At 57.7% G+C, this 14720-nt stretch overlaps 2 protein-coding genes across 6 annotated transcripts in view; one reads left to right on the top strand and one right to left on the bottom strand.

Moving 5' to 3' along the window:
• SNAP47 (synaptosome associated protein 47) overlaps nucleotides 1-6131 on the bottom strand; it is a 48346-nt gene extending 42215 nt beyond the window's left edge. For 3 of the 4 annotated variants that reach the window (XM_032137695.2, XM_032137700.2, XM_032137697.2), the window contains exon 1: nucleotides 6029-6131. In XM_032137695.2, coding sequence (XP_031993586.1) covers nucleotides 6029-6118 — 90 coding nt within the window. In that variant the 5' untranslated portion in view covers nucleotides 6119-6131. Of the gene's footprint in view, nucleotides 1-4964; nucleotides 5126-6028 lie in introns of those variants that run through there. The other variant, XM_058430532.1, reaches the window with a different exon arrangement.
• A 123-nt stretch (nucleotides 6132-6254) lies between these two features.
• JMJD4 (jumonji domain containing 4) lies at nucleotides 6255-9339 on the top strand. 2 transcript variants are annotated; one of them, XM_032137701.2, is made up of 6 exons: nucleotides 6255-6516; nucleotides 6716-6881; nucleotides 7490-7615; nucleotides 7841-8108; nucleotides 8494-8640; nucleotides 8947-9339. In XM_032137701.2, the coding sequence occupies exons 1-6, from the start codon at nucleotides 6255-6257 to the stop codon at nucleotides 9229-9231; spliced, it is 1254 nt and encodes a 417-aa protein (XP_031993592.2). In that variant the 3' UTR covers nucleotides 9232-9339. The 2 variants fall into 2 exon arrangements, with proteins under 2 accessions (XP_031993592.2, XP_058286517.1); XM_058430534.1 differs by having other exon boundaries at nucleotides 7433-7615.
• Nucleotides 9340-14720: the final 5381 nt, after the last annotated feature.

The following is a 14720-nucleotide window of genomic DNA, read 5'->3' as shown; positions in this document are numbered from 1 at the left end:
CCCCACGGGACCTCACTTACAAAAATGTGGTAGTGGACCTGGCCCATGAGCCGAGGGGCCTTGCTGAGAGTCACTGTACCCTGGCTCCCTGGCAACTACCCTCTCCAGGTCTCCAGCCCCACTTCCATGAGCACCTGCGTCCACTCTCCTTGGCCATAGCCTCCTCATGCACCTGACTGCACAGGGCACAACCTCTCCTCCTTGCACCCTCTTTTTCCAGGTGAGACAACACAGGCCAGAAACTCAACATCACCCCCAAGCCGCTGCCTCCCAAACACCCACTCCAGCCAGACTCCCTCACGCTTCAAACTTGGACATCTGATCACTCGCTGATCTGCCCCCACCCCTAACAGGCACCTGAACTTCACAGTCCTTCCACCAGCTCCTCCCCTATCACCTGCTGGGCATCTGCCCCCATCCCTAACGGGCAACCCAACTTCACAGGCCCTCCCCTATCACCCGCTGGGCATCTGTCCCTGACCCTAACAGGCACCCCAACTTCACAGCCCCTCCCGTCACCCACTGGGCATCTGCCCCCACCCCTAACGGGCACCCCAACTTCACAGCCCCTCCTTCAGCTCCTCCCCTATCACCTGCTGGGCATCTCCTCCCACCCCTAATGGGCACCCCAGTGTAGCAGCACCAGAGTCAGTTCCTCTCTCAGTAAAGGCACCACGGGCCCAGGACTTCTGACTCCTCTCTTCCTCCCCTCCCAGAAACATGCCATGAGCATGTCCTGGCAGCTGGTCCCCGCCCTCCACCCCAAGACCACACCACTGACCTGGCACAGGCATTGTCTGGGCCAACCAGCACAAGCAATACACTTGGGGAAGGAGTCGTAGTCACAGGGACTCACTCATCACACACTGCAATCTGTACAATGGGTCTCTCTCAGTCTTTCCATCATACTTGTGCCCCCTGAGTGAGACTCAATCTCCAGGAAACAATCTACTTTTAGTTACTTTCCACAGTTCCACCATCCAAGGCAGTCCTCTCTCCCTCCACACCTGGACAACCTCTCAGGCAACCTCCTGACCTCATCCTGTCCCTATCACCCATTCCCCCTCCGGTAGTCAATGAGATAGTCATTGAACAGAATTAGAATATGTCACTTCTCTGCCCAAAGCCCTTCCCTGTGTACTTGGAATGAGATCCAAGTTCCTTACCGCAGCTTCATGGACTCTGCAGGACCCGTGGCCTCCCTGCCCTGGCCTTCCCCTGCCCTCTGCTCCCAGCAACCTTTCCACGCCAGGGAGTCTCATTGGTGGCTCCACTCCTCAGGTCTCTGATCAGAGGGCTTCCTCGCCTTCCTAAGGCACTGTCACCAACCATGGCCCAAGCAAAACTCCAGAGAGTTGGTGTTTTCATGACTGTCGCACTAGAGAAGGCACTGTCATGGGAGGACCGCAAGGCCCGCTACACACCATGGGCACCCAATGAATTTGTGTTGAGTTGACCACAACCACACCACATGGAAACAGGGCTGTGCCTATGCCCTCCTGTATCACATAGTTCTGCAATCAGTCCAGGTCCTGGAGCCCTCACGGTGTCCCTGCCTGTTGCAATCTGCAACCTGCCTCCTCCAGTGCAGGTGTGGGCCTGGGGACCCACACTGACCCTGAGAACACACAGCTGAATCCTCGAGGGAGGTCATGGCCAGGAGCCCAAGGGTGTCTGCAGCCAACCCACACAAGTGACGCTCTTGGGGAGGAAGTCTGCAACACAGGGACGGCTCAGCACGCAGGATGATCTGTACAATGGGTCTCTTTCAGCATTTCCATCACTCAAGGGTCCCCTGAGTGAGGCTCAGTATCCAGTAAACAACTTATTTTTAGTTCATTTCCACAGTCACAGAACAAACATCTTGCACACCTTCCACTACCTCGCAACCAAGAAGCTAAGTGAGAACAGTGGTGGCTGTGTGTGCCCACAGGGGCGGTAGGGTGCGGCCAATCCTTCCAGGCTCCCCTCCCCTGCTCCCCAGACCCTCTTTCCACTCCCTCAGAGGTTCCCAGCTCTAGCCACAAAGTGCAGACATGCTCACTGGGACTGTTTGCACGCAACACAGTGAGAGAGGAGCACATATTCGGCAAAAAGCGTACTGCATTTTCTCCAAAGTGCTGACTTAAAACCTGTCCTGGCCAGGCACAGTGTGAGCCACTGTAATCTCACACCTGTTATCTCAGCACTCTGGGAGGCTGAGGGGGGAAGATCACTTCAGCCCAGAAGGCAGAGGTTGCAGTGAGCCAAGACAGCGCTATTGCATTCCAGCCTGAGTGACAGAGGAAGACCCCGTTTTAAAACAAAAACAAAAAAACCATTCTAATGGAGTACTGTGTGGGGCCCAAGAATGTGGATTTCTTGCCATTCCCAAGCGATGCCAGGGCTGATTAGCGGGCTCTGGGTGACACAAGCCTGTGTTCCAGTCCCATGAGAGCTGATAACACTCCAAGCCTCCTGTGTATACAGCGGTGACACTGACCCAAGGGGGCACCCTGCAGACCAGTGAACTAAACCACAGAGTTTCATCTCGAGAACGAGAGCTCCATCTCCCACCAAGTCCTAGGCGCTCAGTGATCTCAGGGAGCTGTGGACCTGCTAGCCCAAATGCTACTTTCTTAGGAAACTGGCTCTACCACGGAGCTGCATGAACTCCTTCCAGGCAATGCCCACCTGAATTTCAGTTTCCCCATGAGGCAAACTCGGAACCACATTCCAAGATCTTGAGACAATTATAAACACTTTGCTCCCCACATCTTCCCCATTGGCCTCCCATGATCTGCATGCACCACAACCAAAATCAAATGACTACTAGCAATTAAGGAACAATATGTGGCAAGGTCAATTAAGGTCAATTAATTGTCAATATTGAGGTCAACATGTGGCAAGATGTTACAGCATATTGTTAAGTAAAAAACAAAAGGCTAAAAGCAGCAAAAGTTTACATATGTATATTATAAACGATGGAGAAAGAGACTCTGTGTATGTGTGAGTGTGTGTGCATACATGTGCGTGAACGTATAGGCAAGGACTGGGGGGACAGAAGAGCAGAGAGAGAGAATGAATGAATGAATGAATGAATGTGTGAAGGAACGTAGAAAAGCCGGCTCTACACCAGGAAATAATAAACAGTCATCTCGGCTGGGCGTGGTGGCTCACGCCTGTAATCCCAACACTTTGGGAGACCGAGTCAGGCAGATCACGAGGTCAGGAGTTCGAGACCAGCCTAACCAACATGGTGAAACCCCATCTCTACTAAAAATACAAAAATTAGCTGGGCGTGGTGGTGCATGCCTGTAATCCTTGCTACTCAGGAGGCTAAGGCAGGAGAATCACTTGAACCTGGGAGGCGGAGGTTGCAGTGAGCCAAGATCGTGCCATTGCACTCCAGCCTGGGCGACAGAATAAGACGCGGTCTCAAAAAAAAAAAACCAACAACAACAACAAAAACAAAGCAAAAAAAACCCCGGTCATCTCTGGATGGAACTGGACGTGATTCTTTCTCTCCAACTGTAACTTCTCCAGACATTCTGATTCTCTAGTATTAAAAAAAAACCAATAAACAATTGCATACCGTGATCACACAAGTCACAATGGGGCTGACCAGGAAGGGACCATAGCATGCACTGAATCACACAATCCCCAAAACAACTCTCCACCTCCTGTCCCTGCCCCCATATCCCACCTCCACCTGGACTCAGACTCCCAAAACTCACTTTTCTCCTAGTCCTCCCTCCAACTCCTCAGACCTTGGTCCTCCCTCTTCTGCTCCTCCCTGTTCTCCTGAGTAAACCTCACACCCCTTGGAAAGAGTCTTCCAGCAAGGCTCAGAGCCCCAGCACTCCTAGAACCTCCCATATCCCCGCTCATAAGAGTAAATAAAACATTTCCATTGCTTCATAAAGGGAAGGCAGGTGCCCCTCTCCCGCTTAAGATGCCTCTGTTTGGTCTGGAATGAGATAGCCCAGTGTCCAGATTTTACAAGACACAGTCATGGTCTGATGGCCCCTAGAATGTCATTAGACCTCCAAACCTAACTCAAAGGCCTCTCACTGTGTGCAAACCAGCACAAGCTGCCTCTCATTTCTCTGGGAGAGATGAGCGGTTCTGACTGTTCCTCCTTCTACCTCCCTGTCAAGACGCCTAGGAAATGCTGCCCAAACTCTGCACTCTCTCACAGAGCGCCTATGTGCACACAGCCTGCCAGGCTTCAGGGGCAATAAATCTGCTATCTTTCCTTCTGCATCCATGTGGGTAGCTTTGAGCTGATTTCTCCAGCACACCAAGACATACATCACATGGGTCCCCCATGGCCCCACTTTCGTGTTCTGGCCGAAAATCACAGAGTACCCTGACCCCTCTGTGCCCCAACCACAGGTTTTCCCCACCAGGCTTCAACCCAATCCAGGGCCTTTAACATTTCCACGTATAGAAGAAAGTATCTAAGTTTACTACAGAGAAAATGACCCTGGCCCTGAGCCAAATTCCTGAAAACTTCCTATAAACTCCATAACCCACACCCCTTCCAAGAGACATACCTAGGGAGGACGTCCCTTTTCCCTTACTGCCCATCTAGAGGACTACTGCAGCCCACTCTAAATGAAAGTTCCCTTAACAAAAGCTCTAGGCAGGGCCTGGTGCAGTGGCTCACACCCGTAATCCCAGCACTTAGGGAGGCCAAGGCTGGAGGATTGCTTGAGCCCAAAAGTTCGACACTGGCTTGGACAACACAGAGACCCTGTCTCTACAGAACAAACAAACAAACAAACAAAAAAAAACCCAGAAAACTAAGCTGGGCATAGTGGCTCATGCCTGTAGTCCCAGCTACTTGGGAGGCTGAAGCAGGGGAATTAAAGAATTAATCAAGCCCAGGAGGTGGAGGCTGCAGTAAGCTGTGATGGCGCCACTACACACAGTCTCAAAAAAAAAAAAAAAAAAAAAAAAAAAAACTGCTCTGGGCTCACCATGCATTTAGCACTTCTTTCTTTGGTATCCCAACTGGTCCCACCTGAGGATAGTGTGGGCAACTAACTCCCTTGCCGCCACTTTTGGGGTAACTCCAGTTGCAAGTTTGGCAAAACACTCCTCATGTCACTACTCCAATGTCCTCCCACTTCAGCCCTGCTCATGTGTACACAGCCCCAAATCCCTTCATTTCACACCCTCCCTCATTCCCCACCATCTTCTCCAGACACCCGTCATCCCCTGGGGCCCCTTGCCATGCCCTCCAGGTGCCCTGTGGGCCCCATTCTCCCATCTAGGTTACCCTGCCCCCTCCAGCTCTCCCACCATTTTCCTCCAGGTCCCCACCATCCTCTCTAGATCCCACTGTCCCCTCCAGGTGCCACTGATCCCTCCAGGTCCCCACTGTCCCCATCCCTTCCAAGTGCTACCGTCCCCTCCAAATCCCCACTGTCCCCTCCAGGTCCCCAATGTCCCCATCTCCTCCAAGTGCCACCATCCTCTCCAGGTCCCCACCGTCCTCTCCAGGTCCCCTGTCCCCATCCCCTCCAGATCCCACCATCCCCTCCAGGTCCCCACTGTCCCCATCCCCTCCAGATCCCACGGTCCCCTCCAGGTCCCCACTGTCCCCATCCCCTCCAGATCCCACCGTCCCCTCCAGGTCCCCACTGTCCCCATCCCCTCCAGGTCCCACCATCCCCTCCAAATCCCCACTGTCTCCATCCCCTCCAAGTGCCACCGTCCTCTCCAGGTCCCCACCGTCCCCTCCAGGACCCTACCATCTCCGCTAGATCTCACCATCCCAGGGCCCCCCAGCTCTCCCTCTAGGTCCCACCGTTTTCTCCGGGTCCCATGATCCCTGGGCGCCCCAGCACCGCCGCACTCCCGCCCCCAGAACCGCCTCTGTCCCCGCCCTTCTCCCAGCGCAGCCCGCATACCCCCCACCCCCCGGGGATGTGGGAAGGAGGGCTCGGGCTGTGTCAGCCACAGCGCGCGGACTGAGCCGAGGGCGGACGCTACGGCTTGGCTTCGGCCGGGCCTCCAACAGACCAGCGCCGTCGCTCACCTGAGGGACGCCAGACGCGCCCCAGAGCCTACCGCGGCACCTCGGCCGCTCGGCGCCTGCGCAGTGAAGACCGCGGCGAGCCGCGCGCATGCGTACAGAGCCGGAGCCCCAGGCGCTGGTGAGGCGGAAACGCGGCGCCCGGCGTCTTCTGGTTCCGAGGGTGGTCCTCACCGTTTCCGCTCCGGCGGAAGTGAGGAGGAGGGTCCTTCGACCCGTGCCGAGCTGGATGGACCGCGAGACGCGCGCCCTCGCCGACCGCCACTTCCGAGGCCTGGGAGGCGATGTCCCCGGCGACGGCCACGCTCCGGGCCGGGTAGCCTTCGTCTCGGAGCCGGGCGCCTTCTCCTACGCCGACTTTGTGCGGGGCTTCTTGCTGCCCAACCTGCCCTGCGTGTTCTCCAGCGCCTTCACGCAGGGCTGGGGCAGCCGGCGGCGCTGGGTGACGCCCGCGGGCAGGCCCGACTTCGACCACCTGCTACGGACCTACGGTGGGGCGGCGGGCGCAGACCCCGGGCGGGGAGGAAAGACCGGCGGGACCCAGGCCCGGGAGGCCCCCGCCTAGAGAGGGGCATCAGGGAGGGTGAAGGAGGCCAGGCGCGTGGCCCCTGGAGAGTTCCTCTGCAGACGGTTTGGAGTGAGGACGGGGCCCAGGGAGATGGCATGGACCGTGCCTGACTTTCATTTCAGGAGACGTGGTTGTACCAGTTGCGAACTGTGGGGTCCGAGAATACAACTCGAACCCCAAGGAGCACATGCCTCTCAGAGACTACATCACCTACTGGAAAGAGTACATCCAGGCGGGCTACTCCTCTCCCAGGGGCTGTCTCTACCTCAAAGACTGGCACCTGTGCAGGTAATGGGGCTTGGGACGCACCGAGGCGCTGCCTTCCCTAGCGCTGCGTGAACCCAGAGGCCTTTCCGATGAAGGTGGCCCCTGGCTGCACAAAGAGGAGCTATTTTTCCCCGTGAGGCACTTTAATCTGTTTAAAAGAAACTGGATTGTCTTCCGCATGGCTGCAAGTGTTGTTTTTTGGGAGGTCAATATGTTTTTTTTCCTTTTTTTTTTGAGATAGATCCCCTCAGCCTCCCTAGTACCTGGGATTACAGGCGTGCACCTCCACGCCTGGCTTTTTTTTTTTTTTTTTAAGAGACTAGGTTTCACCATGTTGCCCAGGCTGGTCTTGAACTCCTGAGCTCAGGTGATGCATCCACCTCAGCATCTCAAAGCACTGGGATTATAGGCATGATCAGTACTTTCTCATAAGCAGAACCATTGGAATCAGACTGCCCCCCCTCCCCCGCCAGCAGCATCTGGCTCAGAGGAGGGTCTGGGGCTCTTTGGGGGCTGCAGCCATCTGGAAGCTCCACTGGAGCCGATTGGTCTCAGTTGCCCCACTCGTGCAGCCCTAGTCTCCTCGTGCCTCACGTGCTGTCAGTGGTGCCCTTGCGCCCTCCTCACAGGGACTTCCCGGTGGAGGACGTTTTCACCCTGCCTGTGTACTTCTCGTCCGACTGGCTGAATGAGTTCTGGGATGCACTGGATGTGGATGACTACCGCTTTGTCTACGCGGGGCCTGCGGGCAGCTGGTGAGGCCATGGATGTGGGAGTGGAACCCGAAGGGGCCTGGTGACAGAGTGGACTGGGAGGCTCAGGGTGGCAGGAGGGGGGCTGCTTGGCACAGGCCTCACAATGGGTGCCATCCCTTGAGACCAAAGGGCCACCCCTCCTTCAGTTGGACCAGGCCTCTGGGGTGCCAAGCAAAGCCCATACCAGCCCCTACAGGCATGAACCAGGCGCTCTTGCTGCTGCAGGTCCCCATTCCATGCTGACATCTTCCGCTCCTTCAGCTGGTCTGTCAATGTCTGTGGGAGGAAGAAGTGGCTCCTCTTCCCCCCAGGGCAGGAAGAGGCCCTGCGGGACCGCCACAGCAACCTGCCCTACGACGTGACCTCCCCAGCACTCTGTGACACACACCTGTACCCGCGGAGCCAGCTTGCTGGCCCACCCTTGGAGATCACGCAGGAGGCGGGCGAGATGGTGTTTGTGCCCAGTGGCTGGCACCATCAGGTGCACAACCTGGTAATGTGCAGCTCTCCTGCCCCCTATCAGGGGCCTTCCTGCAGGTAGACGGCAGCACCACCTCCCCACTCTCCCAGCCAGAGCAGGGCTGGAATGGGGTGGCTCATGGGTGAGGCTGACCCCTTCACAAGGTGGTGTCGCTGAGGCCCAGCCTCTGTTTCACCCACTGCTGGTCCCTGGGTCTACTTGCTCTGGGTTCACTGTGGCCTGAGGTGGTCTGAGCCCGACACCCTCTTCCCTGCTGAGCAAGCCCTGCTGGGAGACAGGAGGGCCCTCTTGGCTGCAGAGGGCTGGACCCCACAGTGGGTTCCTGGCGCAGGAGATGTGGGCTGGTCGGGGGGCACCTGCCATGGGCTCAAGCCTGCCTGCACTGTGCTCCTTCCAGGATGACACCATCTCCATCAACCACAACTGGGTCAATGGCTTCAACCTGGCCAACATGTGGCGCTTCTTGCAGCAGGAGCTATGCGCCGTGCAGGAGGAGGTCAGCGAGTGGAGGGACTCCATGCCCGACTGGCACCACCACTGCCAGGTGGGGTGGCTGTGCGTGGAGGCTATTGATGGCAGGTCCCTGGGAGGCCTGCAGGCTCAGGGCGGGTATGGCCGTCAGGCCGAGCTGTGGGTAGGTGCCGGCTGTGAGAGTGTGGGACAGCTTGGGCCAAGCCCTGGGGGAGGCTTTTAGGCTGCATGGCTCAGACTCCCTTGGTCACTGCCCAGCTTCTCAGTGCTTCTGTCTTATTGGTCCCCTCTTTGTCCTTGGGGACTGGGCACATGTCGGGTCCTTTGCAGCTTGTACTGTGTCCATGGTGTCACTCACTGGCCTCTTCCCTCTGCCCAGGTCATCATGAGGTCCTGCTCGGGCATCAACTTTGAAGAGTTTTACCACTTCCTCAAGGTCATCGCTGAGAAGAGGCTCCTGGTCCTGAAGGAGGCAGCCGCTGAGGACCGTGCTGGGTTGGGTTTCGAACAGGCAGCCTTTGATGCCGGGCGCATCACAGAGGTGCTGGCCTCCTTGGTTGCGCACCCCGACTTCCAGAGGGTAGACACCAGCGCATTCTCACCACAGCCCAAAGAGCTGCTGCAGCAGCTGAGAGAGGCTGTTGATGTTGCTGCAGCCCCGTAGCGCCTGTCGTGAGGATAGAAGGACGGGTGGATGAGAGGCAGCCTCCTGCTCCAGGGCCCTTCCAGAAATAAAGACCGCCCTCTCTGTGACCTGGGGCCCACCCCTGTCGAGGCTCGTGGCCTGGCTGTTCATGGCCACTGCCTGGGTGCCTGTTTTCAGGTGAGGCCCAATGAGGTCAGGGACCCAAGATGGGATGTGGCCCCTCTGACCTGCAGCAGGCCTGCTGGGAGCTCGGAGATGGTGCCAGGACCTGGCTCTTTTGGGGGCCCTGCCTCCTTAGGCCAGGACGCCTGAGCTGACAGGAGTCTGTGTCTGGTGTGCCTTCTCTGGAGGCTCCTCTTAATAGGTCAGCCCTGTCCCCTCGTCTCAGGCCATTGGGCCACCCCTGGCTCTGCCCTGTGGGCTCAGGGAGGGGTTGGAGCAGTGCTAGGCAAGCTCACCAGGGCCTCCAGGCAGGGCTGGGGTTGGCCTCCATCACCTCCAGGTGATGGGCTGCAGAACCAGCAGCCTGTGCCTTCCTCTGGGTACCCAGAGTGGAGGGCTGGGTTGGGCTGGCCTTTGCCACCTCCCTGCCTTCCCAGGGCCTGTGGGCAGCTGGAGAGGCCACGGATGGGGTGGAATCCCATCTGCTGCTGAATCCTCACCTGGGCCTGAGGGACTGTGCCTGCTGTGCACTCACAGCTGGGTCTTCCCAAGGATGCTGTTCTCAGGAGTGGTGGGTCCCTGCCCCTCTTCACACTGGGCATGATGGAGGTGTGGGCGGGTTCGTCCAGGCTGATCAAGGCACAGCAGTGAGCAGCGGCCTGTGGTGGGGAATGGACTCTCGTGGGATCCTCCTGCAGAAGATGCCCCAGGCCTGAACCCTCTAGTGGATCCACAGTTTGTGGAGACTGGCACTCTCCCAGCCCTGTCCTTGACCGAGAGTCCAGCACTTTTTCAGTTGGACCCTGGTTGGCTGCCCAACCCCAGCAGGGGAGGAGGCATCCGAATCTGCAGGGACAGCACGTGCCACGGCTATGCACATTGTCTGCCCGTGGCATCCAATGGGGCCCCTGGCACTTCTCTAGGATGCAAGCCCCCAAGAAAGGCAGGGGTTTCTGTCTGCTCTGTTCAGTGAATCATGTGAAGTGCTTGCAAAGGCAGCTTTACACAGTAGGTGCTTCATATGTGTCTGTCGAATGAATGCGCTCCAAGCCAACAGCTTTCCAGGGACCTGTATGCTGGGCCCCCCTGCTAGCTCCCAGGGACCCCTGGTCTGCACGGGAATGCCCTGAGACATCTGGCCTCCTACAGATGGAGCTGGTGCTGCCCAAACCACAGGCGGCAAAGGTGCTTTGTGGGGGGGGAGGGGGAGGTAGCAAACATGCACGGCTGCAGCCTTGCCAGGACCAGGACCAGGCTGAGTGTGGGCGTGGCTCACCCGTTTAGCCCCTCCGGTAACCTCTGGTTGGGCCTCTTGGCACCCTACCACACAGGCACAGGCTGAGGCCAAGGGTGGGGGTATGTGCCCCGGGCACTGCCAGCAGGCAGCTGAGGTGCCTCTGCTGGAGCTGGGGCTCCCCTTTGAGCAGCAGGTCCAGCACCTGCAGGGTGGGGGCACCACCAGGTGGTGGGCACCAGCTGTCCTTCAGCTTCTCTCATGATGAGGGCAGCACTGCGGACCCCAGAGCAGCCGGGGGCCCAGTGCGAACTGGCGGCTCAAGGTAGCACAGGTCGCAGCCCATTACCGTCCAGGCTGCTTGGTCCTGCGCTTCTGAACTGTATGTGAAGACCCTCATGCTTCCGCAGTCAGGAGGCAGTGCACAGACACTCCTGAGAGCCCTGCTAGCCACAGTCACTTTTTCTTGGTTAAAGCAAGCATTGAGAATCTCAGGCTGGGGCTGTTACAGATGCAGCAAAAAAAGCAAATGCCAGAAGCTCTGTGGGGGGAGGTAGAGCCCTCCACAGGGCAACGGCTGAACTGCAGCCAGCATCGATGACTCCATAGTCAACGACCATGACTCCTTTTGCCTACCTCACTCCAGGTTGGCAAAAAAAAAAAAAAAATGCTGACACCAGGGCCAGGTGGGTTGTGGGGCAGCCGCTGTGCAGAGTGTGGTTAGACAGCAGTTTGAAGTGTCAGGCAGAACGCCCCTTTCCCAAGTATGCCGCCCTGGGATCCAGTCCGGGGTTGGGTAGGCATGGTGTCAGCACATGTGAGGGCCTTCGCAAGGGAATCGCACCTCTGCAAGAGGCCTGACAGGCCGCGTCGCCCTGGGAACCAGCCTCCTGGGGTGCGAGGTGAGGAGCTGCAGATGTGCGGCGGTTAGCCCCTGCCCTTTGCGTGTCATCCCTATCAAGTGTGAGAAAAGACAGGCAGGCTGCAGCTAACTAGTGTTCCTGAGGAAAGGGGTCAGAAACAATGCAGATGCTCAAGACCTAAGGCTACGTGGGAGCTGCACAAAGATGGATATACTTGCAAGTGTGGGGACAATGGCTGTGCACCCCACCATGCCTGGGTGAGGGCGTGCAGTGGCCCAGATTCCTTGGGGAGTGGGACCTATGGGCCCCCACAGGAAGGCTGGAAAAGTCAGGCCCTGCTGTGTCTGCACAGACTCTAGCCTGGGAGGACACAGAGCGAGGGAGCATGATGGGGCCTATGGGCGCCTCCAGCAAGTGCCTGCCCTGCCCTGGGCTTGCAATTGTGATTGGCTGGAATCCATGGAGGCGGAGACAGGAGCCCCAGGTCAAGTTGTTGCTGGCTGTGGCAAAGCCAGGCTCCCTGCATCCTGGGGGCTGTGGCCTGAGGAGAAGGTGCCTCCCTCAGGGACCAAGACCATCCTCATGCTTGTGCCCTTCCGCCTGCTGACCCAGCGGAAGGGGCAGCTCCTTGGCCAGCTACCCTGAAGCCCACATCTCAGGTCTGGGGCATCCCTGAGAGCCACATCCAAGGCTACATCCTTCCCTTTGTTCATCCATGCTCCAGAGTGTCAGCCTCAGCCCACTGTGGGTGGTTGTGGCAGGAAATGGTGCCAGCGTCCCACAGAACTGCAACTACCAGCTGCACCTTGGGTCCCCATGCAGAAAGAAGGCAGGCCCTGGTTTCCAAGTCAGTGACTCGTTCCACTGGCCTAGAAGCCAAGGGTAGGGACCAAGATGTCCAGTGTCCTGTGGTCTGTACCCCCAAAGTCAGCAGCCCTGGAGGCAGGAACTCCAGGGGCCTGGGCCTCTCACTTCTGCCTGGGGGCTGACCCCAGAAGTCCCCTTCCACAGGCCCCAGTTACCCTCCCACTGCAGGCTCTGACCTACAGGAAAACAGCTGGAGCTGGGCTCCTACCCTGTTCCTCTGGGAGAGCCAGACCCTGTCTTGAAGCTAGAGGAAAATCCACGGGCAGAATCCTGCAGACCCCACCTGGCGCCCCACACCCCGAACAGACTCCGCCTGGACCCCTGGCCCCGCCTAGGGAGCTGCGGCCCGTGGATCCTGGCCTTCCTCTGCAGCCTGCTGCCCCGCTCCCCTGCAGGAAGGCACCAGAGTGTCCACCCCCGCGGCCCCACTCAGAGATGCATGACTGCTCCCATCGGAGGCCTTCGGCTCCGCGGCAGGGCCTGCCTGCTCCCGAGACTGTTCCCCTCGCCTCTCCTGTCGGGAATCGGGGTCTTCGGTATTACCTTCAAATCCGGCCAGCTTCCCGCCACAGCGAAGGAGAATCAGACACCCCGTGCCAGGGACGTAGGCCAGGTCCTCACTGCCCTTGCTTCTGGGACCCTGTGAGGGCAGGAACCGGAGCCTGGCCCTCATGACTTTGGTTGGGGGCAGTGCCAGGTGGGAAGTTTCCTGTCGGGCACTAGGTTGGGGCAGGAGGCGGGGCGGGGCCGGGAGGGACAGGCGGGGAGGGGGCGGGAGGAAGGAGGCGGGACCGGGGCGGGAGGGCCAGGTGGGGCGGGGATGGTAGGGAGGCGGGGAGAGGACGGGATGGGAGGGGCAGGCAGGGCGGGCGGCAGGGCCGAGGATGACCCTGGGGCTTCCCTGGCTTCACGTCCCTTCTGAGCACAGCGGGGCCCGCCGCCCCCTGGTGGCAAGCACCGGCCCTGCAGCCCCAGCCAAGAAACCTAGTAACAACCCTTCCCTACCCTTGTGTTCCGGGCAGCCGGACGCCCAGGGTCCAGCGAACCCTGCAGCTGCAGGAGCACTGAGGCGAGCCTGGGAAGACCTCCTAGCCAGGAGGTGCCCGTTGACTCACCGCCTGTGGCTCCAGCAGGGACTCTGTGCTCCACAGAGTGCACAACCCCAGGTCCTTGTTCTCCCAGCCCGGCAGGCTACTGTCTATTCAGGAGGAACTCCAGGCAACTTAAATATGTGGAATCAGTCAATGCACTTCAAACTAATGAAAAGGTCGAAGAAGAAATCAAAAGGGACATTAGAAAATACACTGAATGGCCGGGCGCGGTGGCTCAGGCCTATAATCCCAGCACTTTGGGAGGCCGAGGTGGGTGGATCACCTGAGGTCAGGAGTTCAAGATCAGCCTAACCAACACGATGCAACCCCCGTCTCTACTAAAAATAGAAAAGTTAGCCGGGCGTGGTAGCGCAGGCCTGTAATCCCAGCTACGTGGGAGGCTGAGGCAGGAGATTCGCTTGAACCTGGGAGGCGGAGGTTGCAGTGAGCCAAGACTGTGCCACTGCACTCCAGCCTGGGCAACAGAGTGAGACTGTCTCGAAAGAAAAAGAAAACGAGGAGGTCTGAGAAGTTCCCAGATATGTGCAGTTATCTCTTCATGCCACCTCATGGGTCCCATGTGCAAATTGAGGGGGAGTTAGTATGAAACATGCATCGAAATTCAGGCCATGAAGTCAACAAGCTCATTATGTGGAAATTCCAGCTGGCCATATTGGTTCCAATTGGTTTCAGGCAGTTTTTTCTTTTTTAAGAGACAGCCTCGCTGCATGTTGCCCAGGCTGGGGCACAGTGGCCTAGAACACCTGGGCTCAGGTGACCCACCCACCTCAGCCTCCCTAATAGCTGGGACCACAGCATGCCCCACCACGCTAGACTTATTTTTACTTTTTGTAGGGACAGTGTCTCCCTGTTTTTTTCTCCCTCAATTTTTTTTCTTGATATCACAAGCTGGGGGAGTTTCAGGGTTTTGGCAAGTTGTTTATTTTCTTATGTGCCATCCTGCAAGCTCAAGAATTTCTGCTAGTCATTGGTCTTTGGTGTGAGGTTTTGAGACTATGTTTTCTGAAGGGGCCATATATGCAAAGTGACTCCCAAACACAGAAGGAACTGAGAAACCAAAGAATGAGGCAGACAAATCCAGTTTGTCGCTTGGAGGTGATTTATTGGGGAATTCACAGAAGCATGGTCTTGGGCAGCCACAAGACGGGTAGATCTCTGCACTGTTACCCCCTAGACTCAGGGCTTATATATTTTTTGGGAAAAAGTATATGTGTCCTGGAAGGAATGCACAGGCAACTGAAATAGTGCTACGGGCGTCACAGTTTATGA

This window comes from Hylobates moloch, unplaced genomic scaffold, assembly GCF_009828535.3.
Source record: "Hylobates moloch isolate HMO894 unplaced genomic scaffold, HMol_V3 SCAFFOLD_18, whole genome shotgun sequence".
Taxonomy (NCBI): domain Eukaryota; kingdom Metazoa; phylum Chordata; class Mammalia; order Primates; family Hylobatidae; genus Hylobates; species Hylobates moloch.
This window is presented reverse-complemented; position numbering and strand designations above follow the sequence as displayed.